General features: G+C 40.3%; 1 protein-coding gene across 1 annotated transcript in view; it reads left to right on the top strand.

Moving 5' to 3' along the window:
- The window catches only part of ntrk1 (neurotrophic tyrosine kinase, receptor, type 1), a 52,463-nt gene that overhangs the window by 28,853 nt on the left and 11,573 nt on the right, over positions 1–12,037 (top strand). Inside the window, exons 13-14 of the mRNA XM_080896711.1 lie at positions 2,369–2,499; positions 4,385–4,557. Of these exons, the coding sequence (XP_080752837.1) occupies positions 2,369–2,499; positions 4,385–4,557 (304 nt within the window). The remainder of the gene's footprint in view (positions 1–2,368; positions 2,500–4,384; positions 4,558–12,037) is intronic.

Below are 12,037 nucleotides of genomic sequence, written 5' to 3'. Positions count from 1 at the left end.
TGGGTTGCATCCTTCTCCCATATGCTCTTCCAGTATTGCTCCGTCTCCAGCCTTGGTGGTGCTGTTCTCTTATTGTTCCCTTGCCACTGAGAGTACACCTTTGCTGGTTCTGTGGAGAACAGCTGGTTTATTCTCCTGCCTTCTATCTCTCTGGTGTACCTCCTCAAGCGGCTGGCCAAGGCTGTGAGTCTTTGCTTGGCAGTTTCCAAGGCCTCAGGTATGGACAGCTTGCTGTATTTCTTAGGCACCTTATTTGTCGCACCTTTCTGCAACTCCGTTAGTTGGCTAACCTCCCTCCGTGCTACTTTGATCTTGCCCTCTAGCCTCCTTCTCCATGGAGGGTACTGCCCCTTGTCGCTGTTCAACTTGTAGCCAAGCATCTCACTGATCACTGTTGCCGTATTGTAGATGAGCTTGTTAGTGTCGGTAATCGTGGTTGTAGGTATTGCCCGTAGTGCTGCATTAACATCATCTAGCAGACCTTCTGAGGGTACTTCACGTAATCTTGGTAACCGGCTACGGGGGATCCAGGTTTCAAGCTTGGCCATGATCCTATTTTTCAGGTCAGTTCCTCTCGCACTCAACGATCCTTCTCCTATCGCACTTGGGGCTATGTACCCAATCTCGGGTGATGATATCTCCCCCCTGACCTGGTGTCCTGACTCCTCCTTGCCGTAGCATTTGTGTTGTACCTCGTCAATCTCTAGCTGTGAGAGCAGTCCCTTCTTTCGAATGTTGGAACACTGAGCTACTAGTTGTTTCGCCGTCATTGTGGATGTTGGGTATCGAAGAATCCATAGGTCCCTCATCCTATTCATGTAGCCCCTTCCGCCAGGGTTACTTGCGTAGTAGCATTCCAACAATGCCCTGTTTTCGTCTCTTGCCCACCGATGCCTTCTTGTTCCAGTAGCCCACTTTTCGTCAGGGTGCCCTGGTTCCTCAACACCTGACGCGGACCTTGTTGATCCGGGCGACGTCCGAGCCTTCATATTTATCTGTCTCGCTCATGTCTGCGGTAGGCTTGCTTAGCATAGGGGGTCTAGCCTTAGGACCCCTACTGGATACAGACGCCCCAGGCAGGAAATATAAATATATATATATATATATATATATATATATATATATATATATATATATATATATATATATATAGGCCTGAATATAACTTAGTCCAGAGCAGGTTATGTTCAATAGATATTACATATCTAAAAAAATTTAAATCTGTTTTTATTTATTCATTCCTTAAGGAAATTATGTAATTATTCTTACTTTTAGACCCTTAAAGATCACCACGACTCTTCTTTGTTTATTTTTAATATCATAGTTTTATCTTTCTTTTTAAAATCTGCTGCTCTGCTTCCAGTCCATCAGTCACACTGGTGCGATGCTTCCAACACCAACCCTTTCATGTGAACTCACATGTTGGGAAACTCTGGGTTGACCTATTGAGTTGATAACCACTTTTGTTTGATTGCTTAGCCTGACCTACAATTCTCTGGATACCGTTTGGCTCTAAACACGTCTTGTACTTAAAGGCAGTAACGTACGACATGAGTAGCTACAGCAGTTTCGCCTTTAAGCTTAACCCTTTAATGTCTGGACAGCAGCCACTGCATTCTGTCAATGATCTCAAATATGTGTACGTCTGAGGGGGCGAGTTGTTTGTGTTGTTTGTGCATTTATGCAGTTTTGAAAATGAAATTCCAAAATCACACCATGTGTATTTTGCATTGACGTGATTGTACATTGCTAAGACTGGCTGTAGTTCAGACCGGGCTTAAATTTGTTCGAGGGGCTTATGTGAAGTCCAATTTAAAGACCAGTCTTAACAAAGGCCAACTTTGAAGTTAAGACCAGGCTTGGTAAAAACCAGCTGGTGGATACGTCACACTATCTGCATTATAGTTTAATGGAGTCCCTCCACTACCAACCCAAAGACACGGACCACTTTTCATTTTAACACACCTGACAGAATTGTGCAGATTCTGAAATAAATCTAACTCAGTGTCACTTCTCTTTCGAGTGCATGCTCTCTACTTTGTTTTGCTTTCAGTTTCTGCCACTCTCACCCTTCTACATTTATTTCACTGCCTTCCATCGGCTGCACCAGCGAGCCTTAATTTTCCTGGTGATTATGCTGGATTATTTGGTGTCAGACAATGTTGAGACTAACAAAGGGCTTTGTGGTTTACTCAGACTTAAAATGTCTTTGTGAAAGTTTTCAGGATTTCGGATTATTACAAATTGCATTTAAATTTCATCCTGTCTCTCAAAAAAGGAGGATTTATGAAAATATTGTATGATATGCTTGAGGTGGATAATCTTTCCCCAGAATTCTTTTAAGTCATTTGTGTTTTTATGATCTCAGGTGTCCAGCATATTAAAAGGCAGGATATTGTTTTGAAGTGGGAGCTGGGGGAAGGAGCGTTTGGCAAAGTCTACCTGGCAGAGTGTGCAAACCTCAGCCCCGACAACGACAAGATGCTCGTAGCCATCAAGGTGAGTAGCTGCCAAAAAAAAAAAAATCCTCTCCGCCGTTTTTAAAAGGTAATTTAACCATTAATCCGGCTTTGTTCATTGGCATCGGTAGTGAAAATGTCAGCAGTTAGCATGAGGTCTGAGCAGCAGAGCAGAGCATGTTGAAGTGATTGACAAAACTACAACGCACAAAAAAGATTATTACTGCAGCATTTGGCTTTTAAACCTCATCCTGGTGCTTTTACACATGACTAGCTTATTTAATACAATTGAGCGAAACATCAAGTTCCTTTTTTTTTCTATGCAAACGGTAAAATTCACTGTTCTCATATCACTGGTTTGCAGTTTGAGACTTTAGGACAATATCTGAGAGTCAGTCTGCTTTTTATCCTACGCTATGTTAAAAAAAACAAAAACCCTAAAGTCCTCATTAAGGCTCTCAGCACTAACAAACATGACGCTACAGGGCACTTACAGTTAATACTCACATGCTGAAATTACATCCTGCGGTTTCAGAGAGTTGTTTTTGTTTAAGAACAGTCAGCTGATGTACTACGCGGCTCATGTTACAACAGGTTAATGCAAACCGCAGCGGATTAAAAAACGCGATTATATGGCTCAGCTCAGATTTATCATCCCATTAATCAGACGTATGCTTTTATAACACATCGTCAATGAGCTGAGGAGGGAAAGTCAAGGCCCAGACAAAGAATGAAACTGTTTTTAAAATGTATGAACCACACAGTCTCCTTTTATGCTCCACACTGTCTGTTGATTTTGGAACTTTTGAAATTTTAAAAGGAAAAATTTACATTTTTATTTTTCACCTGCACTAGATTTGAACTGTGACACTAACTGTCACAGTTCAAAGTCATTTGTATTTGTGTGTTTTGCTATAAATCCAACACTCTGCTTTTTATTTATTTATTCTTTTTTAATGCTTTTCTTTACCCCTGTCTAAAAGCTCAAACGCAGTCCCTGACAGGCTGTGGCAGGTGTCGGAATGACAGAAGCAGAGACGACTTTAGCCAACAAGAATAGCAAAACTAACATATGTCTGGGAACATTAACTTTACTTTCTTTGTTTTTTGCTCCTTGCAAACAAAATATCAGATCAGCTGCTCTGCTCACAGCCGAAGCTGCTGGTCTGAGGGATCCACTCATGACATCACACAGAGCCAAGAACAGAAAAAACTGCCTCAAGTCTGATATGTTTGACCAAAAAATGAGGAAAACCATAAAGGGGTCATTTTAAATAATGAGTTAACGTTTTACTCTCTCAACCGGACATTTACTTATTTTTCTTTATGTGCAGAAGTATTATTCAGATATTTATTACAGTTCAATAAGTTAAAAATTAAATCTAAAAATGCATTTTTATAATGCCAGACAGACTGAACATCCTCATCTTTTTTTCACATTTTTCCTTCAGAGATTTTGGTGCCAAAATTATATCACACGACAGTTTCACAAATTTTCAAAATATTAAGTCTTCATATTCTCTCTCTCTCTCTCTACATATATATGTGTAGAGAGAGAGGGGGGGAAAGAGCGAGAGAGTGTTGTTGTATTGTCATATTGTCTTTATAAAATAATTTACAAACAAAAATAAAAACAATAATAATTACATTTAAGTAAAGCCTCATTATTATGTCATAGCAAATGAATACATTCAGTTGTTTGTCACATAAGTAAGTAACTAATATTATTTCCTTAGCTGTGTGATAAGGAGGCAGCTGTAACATCACAGTAAAGAAGACTGAATTTGAATACAGTGTTGTTCATTTTTGACCCCCCAAAAAAGCAGTAAATAAGGACCAGAGCTGCAGCTGAGTGCCTGGTCAATTGTTTACTACAATATAGCTTCTAGTGTTATTGGAAAAGTACAATCTGCACGTATTCACAGACTCTGAAGGACGCAAATGAGTCCACCCGGCAGGACTTCCAGCGGGAGGCGGAGCTGCTGACGGTGCTCCAACACCAGCACATTGTGCGGTTCTACGGCGTCTGTACCGACGGAGAGCCGCTGGCCATGGTGTTTGAATACATGAGGCACGGAGACCTGAACCGCTTTCTTCGGTATGTAACAGTACAAACTCCACATCAGACCATGCCTGCTGAACAAAATGCTGATCCTTTCTGTGATCATAAAGTGTGTTGTAGATTTTCCCAACAAATATTAGCCTTTGAATATGTTCCTCGTCTGTGTGGCTCAAAAAAAGTACTGGATGAAAGGCAGCAGAGGCGGCAACAAAAGAAGTTAATACAAACACCTCATTGCCTTTTTTCACAGCAGACTCGTCAGAAGCCCCGAAAATCTCAGTAAGAAAGTGTCTCAGCGAGCCATCAAAGTGTGACAGTGTTACAGCAGCAACACAAACGGAAGCAGATAAATATGATTCAGTCATCACTAAAGCTAAGATGAATAGCTGATTAATCAATTATTTGATTAAGTAAATGTTTTATCCTTGATTAATTGCTGCCATTTACAAGCTGAAGTATTTTTAAAGAGCAAGTGCTAAAAGAAAAACTGTTTCTGGCTGTGACATGTGAATGTTTGCTGATTTGTTCGGCTGATTTACTGCATTTGGAAGGTTTGTAGGTTTTTTCACATGTTGCTATGTTTCAGACTCATTTGATGCTTGATTCAGCTTTTACAATTATTTCATCTAAACTTCATAAAAGACTAAGAGAGTACTCATACCCTCCCATTAGTACTTGGATAAAGCAGTTTGTCATTGAATTCATCAGGAGATCAGATTTGCCCTTGTGTAAGAATCATTGAGGTGAATAGTATGAAATATTGATACATTTATTAGTTTTTTTACTAATTTCACTTGATATCAAAGAAAACTCTACTCCCCCAGAGTTTCGTAAGCTCTCTCACATTGTCTCTCCAGATAAGGAAAGACTTTATGTGTACACACTGTCTGCACTGTGCTGATGCTGCACATCATAAAGCCAAAACACCCAGAAACATTAGCAGGCAGAGGTCATCACTGTCCCAACGGTTTCACTGGGACTAGTTTTTTATTTTCAGGCCTTCACATATATCGAGACCCTCCCAACATGCGGTAAAAACTGAAGCCTTCTTTGAACAATTCTACAAATTTGGCACAACGTTTTGGAGGTTCCTGCTTTCCTTTTTGGGAGAATTGTCCAAGCTTTGCCAGGCAGCTCAGTGAGTTTTTGAGCAGAGATGCACAAGATGCTTCCGGCACACAAAACTACTTCTGTGTTTTTCTGACTGCTTTGGGGAAATGTAAATCTTCCCCTCAGCCTGAGAGTTTTCATTCGAGATTACTCTCTGTTTTTCCATCTTTACCTTTATCTTGTGTGGGCTGAATAGGTATGAATACTTATATTATCCTGGTCTTGGTGCAGACAGAAACACTGTTAAGCTGCTTTCACTGTTTGACTATAGGGATAGTGTTATTGAGCTCAGCTTTTGGCTTCCTCCGCATGTGCTGATGGGAAATGTGGCCAAGTGGTTCAGTCTTTGTTTGATCAGACCGGAGGACTTGTTTTTTGTGGTCTGGAAGTCTTTTAGGTGCCTTTTAGGAAACTCCCAGCAGACTGTCAATTGTCTTTTAGTGAGGAAGGGCTTCCGTATGGCCATCTCTACCATAAAGCGGGGAGTAGAGGAGTACTGCACTCTGGCTCATTCCATCTCCAAAAAGAGAAACGTCCTCCAAACTTCCTCCATTTGAGAATCACTTAAGGAATATCCTGTTTTTTGGGGGCTGCAGTTTGAAACCTTACAGCATCTGTTCTTTTCCTAATTATGCCCATTAAATTCAGTCAAGCACAGGTGGAGTAAAGTTGTGCAAGTAGGAACACTGATAGAAGCAGGATGCACCACACTCAGTTTTGAGTATCATAACAAAACGTCTGAATATTTCTCTAAATGCTGTGTTTGAGTCCAAAGTAGTAACACCGACTTTCACCTGGCGCTGCCTGTTATGGTCATGTGGAGACTCACAAGAAAGAAATGAACTTTATAATTTTCAGGATATAAAAAATGTGGAAAATAATAATAATGGATTGGATTTATATAGCGCTTTTCTAGGCACCCAAAGCGCTTTACAATGCCACTATTCATTCACACACTGGTGGAGGCAGCTACAGTTGTAGCCACAGCTGCCCTGGGGCAGACTGACAGAAGCGAGGCTGCCATATCGCGCCATCGGCCCTTCACCTACCACCAGTAGGCGGTAGGTGAAGTGTCTTGCCCAAGGACACAACGACCAGGACAGAGAGCCCAGGGATCGAACCGGCGACCTTCCGGTTACAGATGCGATTCCCAACCCCCTGAGCCACGGTCGCCCTGTGGCCGGGAAAACCTCAGGGGGTTGGGAAAACCTCAGGGGGTTGGGAAAACCTCAGGGGGTTTTCCCAACCCCCTGAGCCACGGTCGCCCTGTGGCTCAGGGGGTTGGGAAAAGTTAAAATGTTCTGAAGAACATTTGTTAATGTACTGAATAGAGATGGCACGATACCACTTTTTTATGTCCGATACCGATATCATAAATTTGGATATCTGCCGATACCGATATGAATCCCATATAGTGTTTTTTAATCAATAAAACTGTTTTTTAATATCTTGCTGCATTTTGTATACGTTCATACTAAAGTTTAAATAAACAACAACACTAAAGCTATTCTGTTATACCTGTATGTAAAAAATACACTGCGCCCAAAATAATTCATAGTTCAGCAAAACTGATCAATTTAATAAACTTAAACCTACACCATCCTCCCTATTCTGGTATTTTAAAGAGTACTTAGCAGAAATATTAAGCAACCTAACTAATAGGGTTGCAAACTCCCTCGATGCTTAATTGACGTGATCAACTTTAATTTGATGCAGTGTGAAAAAAAATGCACAGAAATAAATAATTTTTCAAGAATAATTAAATAGATTCAACATCTTTCTTCAACAGAACTGCAGAATGCACAGATGGTACCTTCCCAAAGGAAAAAGTACTATAGCTTACTAGATATTACTAGGTATATTAAACTTAATAGTTACTATATACAGTAATGGACATCTATACATTTTACACAAGATTAAAACTTTGGGTGTAAGATTCAGATAATTATTTATTAAAAGCGAGACATTTTAAATGAGAATAAGAAAGAAAAGTATGTCTTTGTGCCCTCTTTTCCCTGTTCATGCCCTATCGGCCCCCCAGGCTAAACTTTGCTAGATCCGCCCCTGCACAGTTACCAGCGTCAGCTACGTAGAAAAAGATCCTGGTGTAGAAAGTAATATTAAATAAATTCTAACAACAGCTTATCAAGCTTAAACGTGGTGCTGTTGTTCAGCCGCTGGTTTCCTCTTTCTGGTGCAAAGTGGGCCAAAAACAAAGAAGAGACACGGACTCGCGACAGAAAAGCCGATCAGCTGATCATTGATCAGTTTCATGATTGAAGTAGCAGCAGCAGAGGCAGGGAGAGAGAGGCAGTCGCTCCATATATCGGTTGTTAAGCTTAACGTGGGAATGCTTTATAAACATTCAGAGATGAACTTACACACTTGCTTTACTTCTCTCTGGGATAACTTTCTCGGAGATGAAATGCCGGTTTGGTAGCAAGGCTACAAATACACACAGCTGATCAGGTGAGCACACGGCTCCGACGTGCTACGGTTATGAGGAGAGTTACGCCCTGTTGCAAGTTTTGTGAGGTGCTTTTTTGATATTTAATGGATCGGATTAAATTTTTAATTTCTCTCCGATATCCGATCCAGTAATTATGTCAGTATCAGACCGATACCGATACGTAATATCGGATCGGTCCATCTCTGTACTGAATATCCTAGTTTTAAATATTTGAGTCTGGACCTCAGGTGTTTTTCATTTTTCATTACCTGCTTTTTAAGACCAAAGAATTAAAAACTGTGTTTCCCATTGTCTCAGCCCTCACTTCCCCCCTGCTGGTTCCATTAAGCCCCTGCAGGTCAGAACCACCTGGTTTATAAGCGCTCTGCAAACATTTCACATTTTTTAAACTATAAATGTAGTTAAAAGCTATTTAAACCTGTTTATTAATTTAATGTAGAGTCTTTGTTAGCAGTTAGACGTATTTTACATCATGTAACTGTTTTACAGTGTTGTCATACGTTATCTTTTTGTGCGCCAACCTCCACTTACACAAGTACCAACACTTGAATCTGTTTACAACAACATCATAATATGTAATTTGTTAAATGATCATATACTGCTTTTAGATGTGCTTCAGATGTTGAAAATGGGACTCGCTCACACAGATAAATGACTGCAGCTCTTTAAAAGCTGCCATCTGTGAGCTGCACTGCTTTTATCACTCAAACTTGATGTGTGTTTAAAAGTTAAACCCACTCAGCTGACCTCAGTGCAGCATGTGCGGTTCCGCCGGTCACTCGGCGTATCGGTGGATTTTGTGTGTTTAAGTAGAAATGCCACAAGGAGTCATGAGGACAGCCGTGGAAGTGTTTGTGCTCGACTTCACAGACTATTATATTTGATATTTTTGAGGCGGCTGCGTTTCCTCTCTCTCCACACTGTAAGGTTTCCGAGGTCCTGTTTGAACGGTGTTTAGATGATTTGGAGACCCAGAAATAGCCAGGGTGGTTTTAAATCTCTCTGAAATTTGGCGTGTGTTTCTTTTCAAGTCAAGCATTTCACATGAATTACCAGCTCACCTTTAACATCATCTATTAATTATTTTACATCATAATTTCTCTTCCATTCCCTTCCTCTTACGATTCTGTGAACCTAATGTGTCGGTAAATGTATGGACCAGTTTGCTGAATTTGAAACAGGAAGAAATTAATTTCATTCCAGTGTTGAAACTCACCAACACTGGACCCATCTGCTCTAAGAAAAACTGACCAAACTTTATTCACATATTAAAACACTCGAACCAAAGCAGCTGACAAACAACAAGAACCAGATATTACACCAAAAGCATTTTAGTCTGTTAATTTCCATGCCAGGTAGATGTATTGTAGTCTTGTTTTCATTTCATTAGATATAAAAGGTGCTTTGTATTCTTTGTCATAATTTTCTTTGTCAGCAAGCTAAAACCTTCACCTGTATGTCATTCACGCAGTTAACAGTTGGCACTGTGAGGAGGAAGCTAGAGACTTGTAAGCTGGTGTGCATCTCCTTAGTCACACATGTAAATGTTGTTTGAGAGGTTTGTGAAGCTAAATATGTCCACACATCCAGCAGGGAGACCTGGGAGGGGAGGATGGGGTGAATAAGGGGATGGCCTAATTTTGTAGTCCTGAAATAACATTTTAGCCACATTATTGTTTAGATGCGTACCGCAGAAAACGCCTCCACTGGTTTGCTAGATAAAGATTGGTGTTTTATTTATTTATTTATTTACATTTATGGACAAAACTCATCAATAAGCATTTCTGTAAATGCACCAGAGTTAGCCATGGGCTAGTTTTCATCTGTAGTCCCCAACTAGATCTTAAAAGCAACCTAAAAACAAAACAATATATAACATCAACATTATAGAAACAAATAAAAGTTAGAAAGAAGAAAAAAACATAACAGAAAACTCATACAAAAGGAAAGCAAGGTGGAAACAGGAGAATCAAACCAAATCAATGCTGATAAAACTGATGTTTGAAATTTGTATTCTGCTCTCTGATGTTGATGCGTACAGTGTTTCACAGCCTTTACAGAAAATGCAGACCGACCAAAAGAACTGAAAGCAATAATACACTCCTGTCTAGTCAGGTTCCTTGTAATTTGGTTTCTGTTTACCTCAGTGGCAGGAAACTGACTAAATTAGCTCAGTACTTTTAGCCTGTTTGCCTTTTCCATTCAAATCCTGCATGTGCAGCTTGGTATTGGATCCAAAAATGTCTGCATAAAAGAGGAATGTAGCAAAGATTTCAGCTTTATCAGCAAAAGAAAAAAAATAGTATGACTTATTTGAACAAGGATACCTGCCTAATTAATTCTACGTAACACAGAAAATACAGTACTCGAGTTTAACTCACCAAAACAAGAGCAAAGACTTCATGGATGGTCTGTTAATAGAATTAACCACAAAGTGAGCAAACTTATGTGTGATCATTGCATTTAAAATGCCCTGAAAAGCACCAATGTCACATGAGGACATGACAAGTGTCCATCAGAGGAACTGCAGTTTCTCTGCCGCTCTGGCGGTGCCTTCATTTCTTCACGCACAGATGTTGCTGCATGGTTCGATTTTTACCAGCTCGAACAATAATGTGAAAAAACACTGTGGTTTTTATCAAATGTGATGTAAAAACAACTGAGAGCCACATAATTCATTTGAGTGACTGCTGACAAGAAAATAATTGTTACTGTGTACGTGACGGGTGGGGGATTGTGCGTGTTGTAGAAGAAGAAATGTTTTCTGATTAAAATTGCATACTATACATAAAACACTGTGTATATAAACCATTCCCAGGGCCCTTAGGTGAGCCACTGGTGCCTTACAAGTGATAGCAACCCACCAGTAAAAACAGCATTGTAAATTTACAGTATGGATAAAGAGATGCAAATTATTACCCAGGGAGGCAAAGAGTGACTCACAGATGAGTGAAAAACACAGACATACAAGAACTCAAGCCAAACATTCATACCATCACAAGAAAAGTAACCGAAGACACTGAAGGAGAGACAAAGAGAGAGAAATGTAAGAGCTGAATCTCCTGGATAACTCACAACATGTCAAGGCATGGGTCAGTTTTTATTATTTATAAGAAGTCCTCGCATCAATAATCTTAAATGAGAGTGAATTTCAACTATCCAAGTGTTTTAGCACTTGGATAGAAATAGAGAAGATTCCTTGAACTGTGCAATGAACTGATTTTTTTATCTGGAGAAGGGGTTATGTGGCAAATTAGGTAATGATAACAAATGATAACACTTGAATTGTTGCATAACATGGTGACAGAAGAGCTTCAAAATCTGTTTTTCAATCATTTAAAAAACCTTTGCAAACCTCTGGGGGGAGCTGGAGGAGAAGGGTCAGTGCTGAATAGCGCTCACTTGGCACCTGGGCAACCATCTGACGCTACGATTAGAGCAGACGGCGCTGATGCTGTCTGCCAGGTGTCCTCCACAGGAGGCAGATTGGAAATGAAAACACACAGAGAGGCGCGCGAACAGACTTTTCCCGAGATATATGTTCACGAAGGGATGGAAATCGCATTTTCAGCAGACAGCATGGGTGAGATGTCCGAGAGACCCCACAATGCAGCTGCTTTCCCACCCTGCCACCTGCCTTTTAAACTAATAGTGATTGTATAGACAACTTCCTTTGTAAGGAGGGGACAAAGTGGAGAGGAGAGATATTAGGATGGATGGAGACACATCAGCTGTGATTTGCTCATTTAGGCAGGAGTTGGACGTGAGAGTGGGTGTTTATGGTCCACGAAAACCATGAAGAGTTAATGCACTCTGCATCTCTGAATTGCATTATTGCAAATCAATTGTAGGCGTATTATAAGCCTTGTGTTTTTGATTAAGCATCACTGTTAAATGGCTTTATTATGGTGTGGTCGTGCTCACCATGTCTGGGGA

Source organism: Rhamphochromis sp. 'chilingali' (assembly GCF_963969265.1).
Source record: "Rhamphochromis sp. 'chilingali' genome assembly, chromosome: 11".
In the NCBI taxonomy this organism is placed as follows: Eukaryota; Metazoa; Chordata; class Actinopteri; order Cichliformes; family Cichlidae; genus Rhamphochromis; species Rhamphochromis sp. 'chilingali'.
This window is presented reverse-complemented; position numbering and strand designations above follow the sequence as displayed.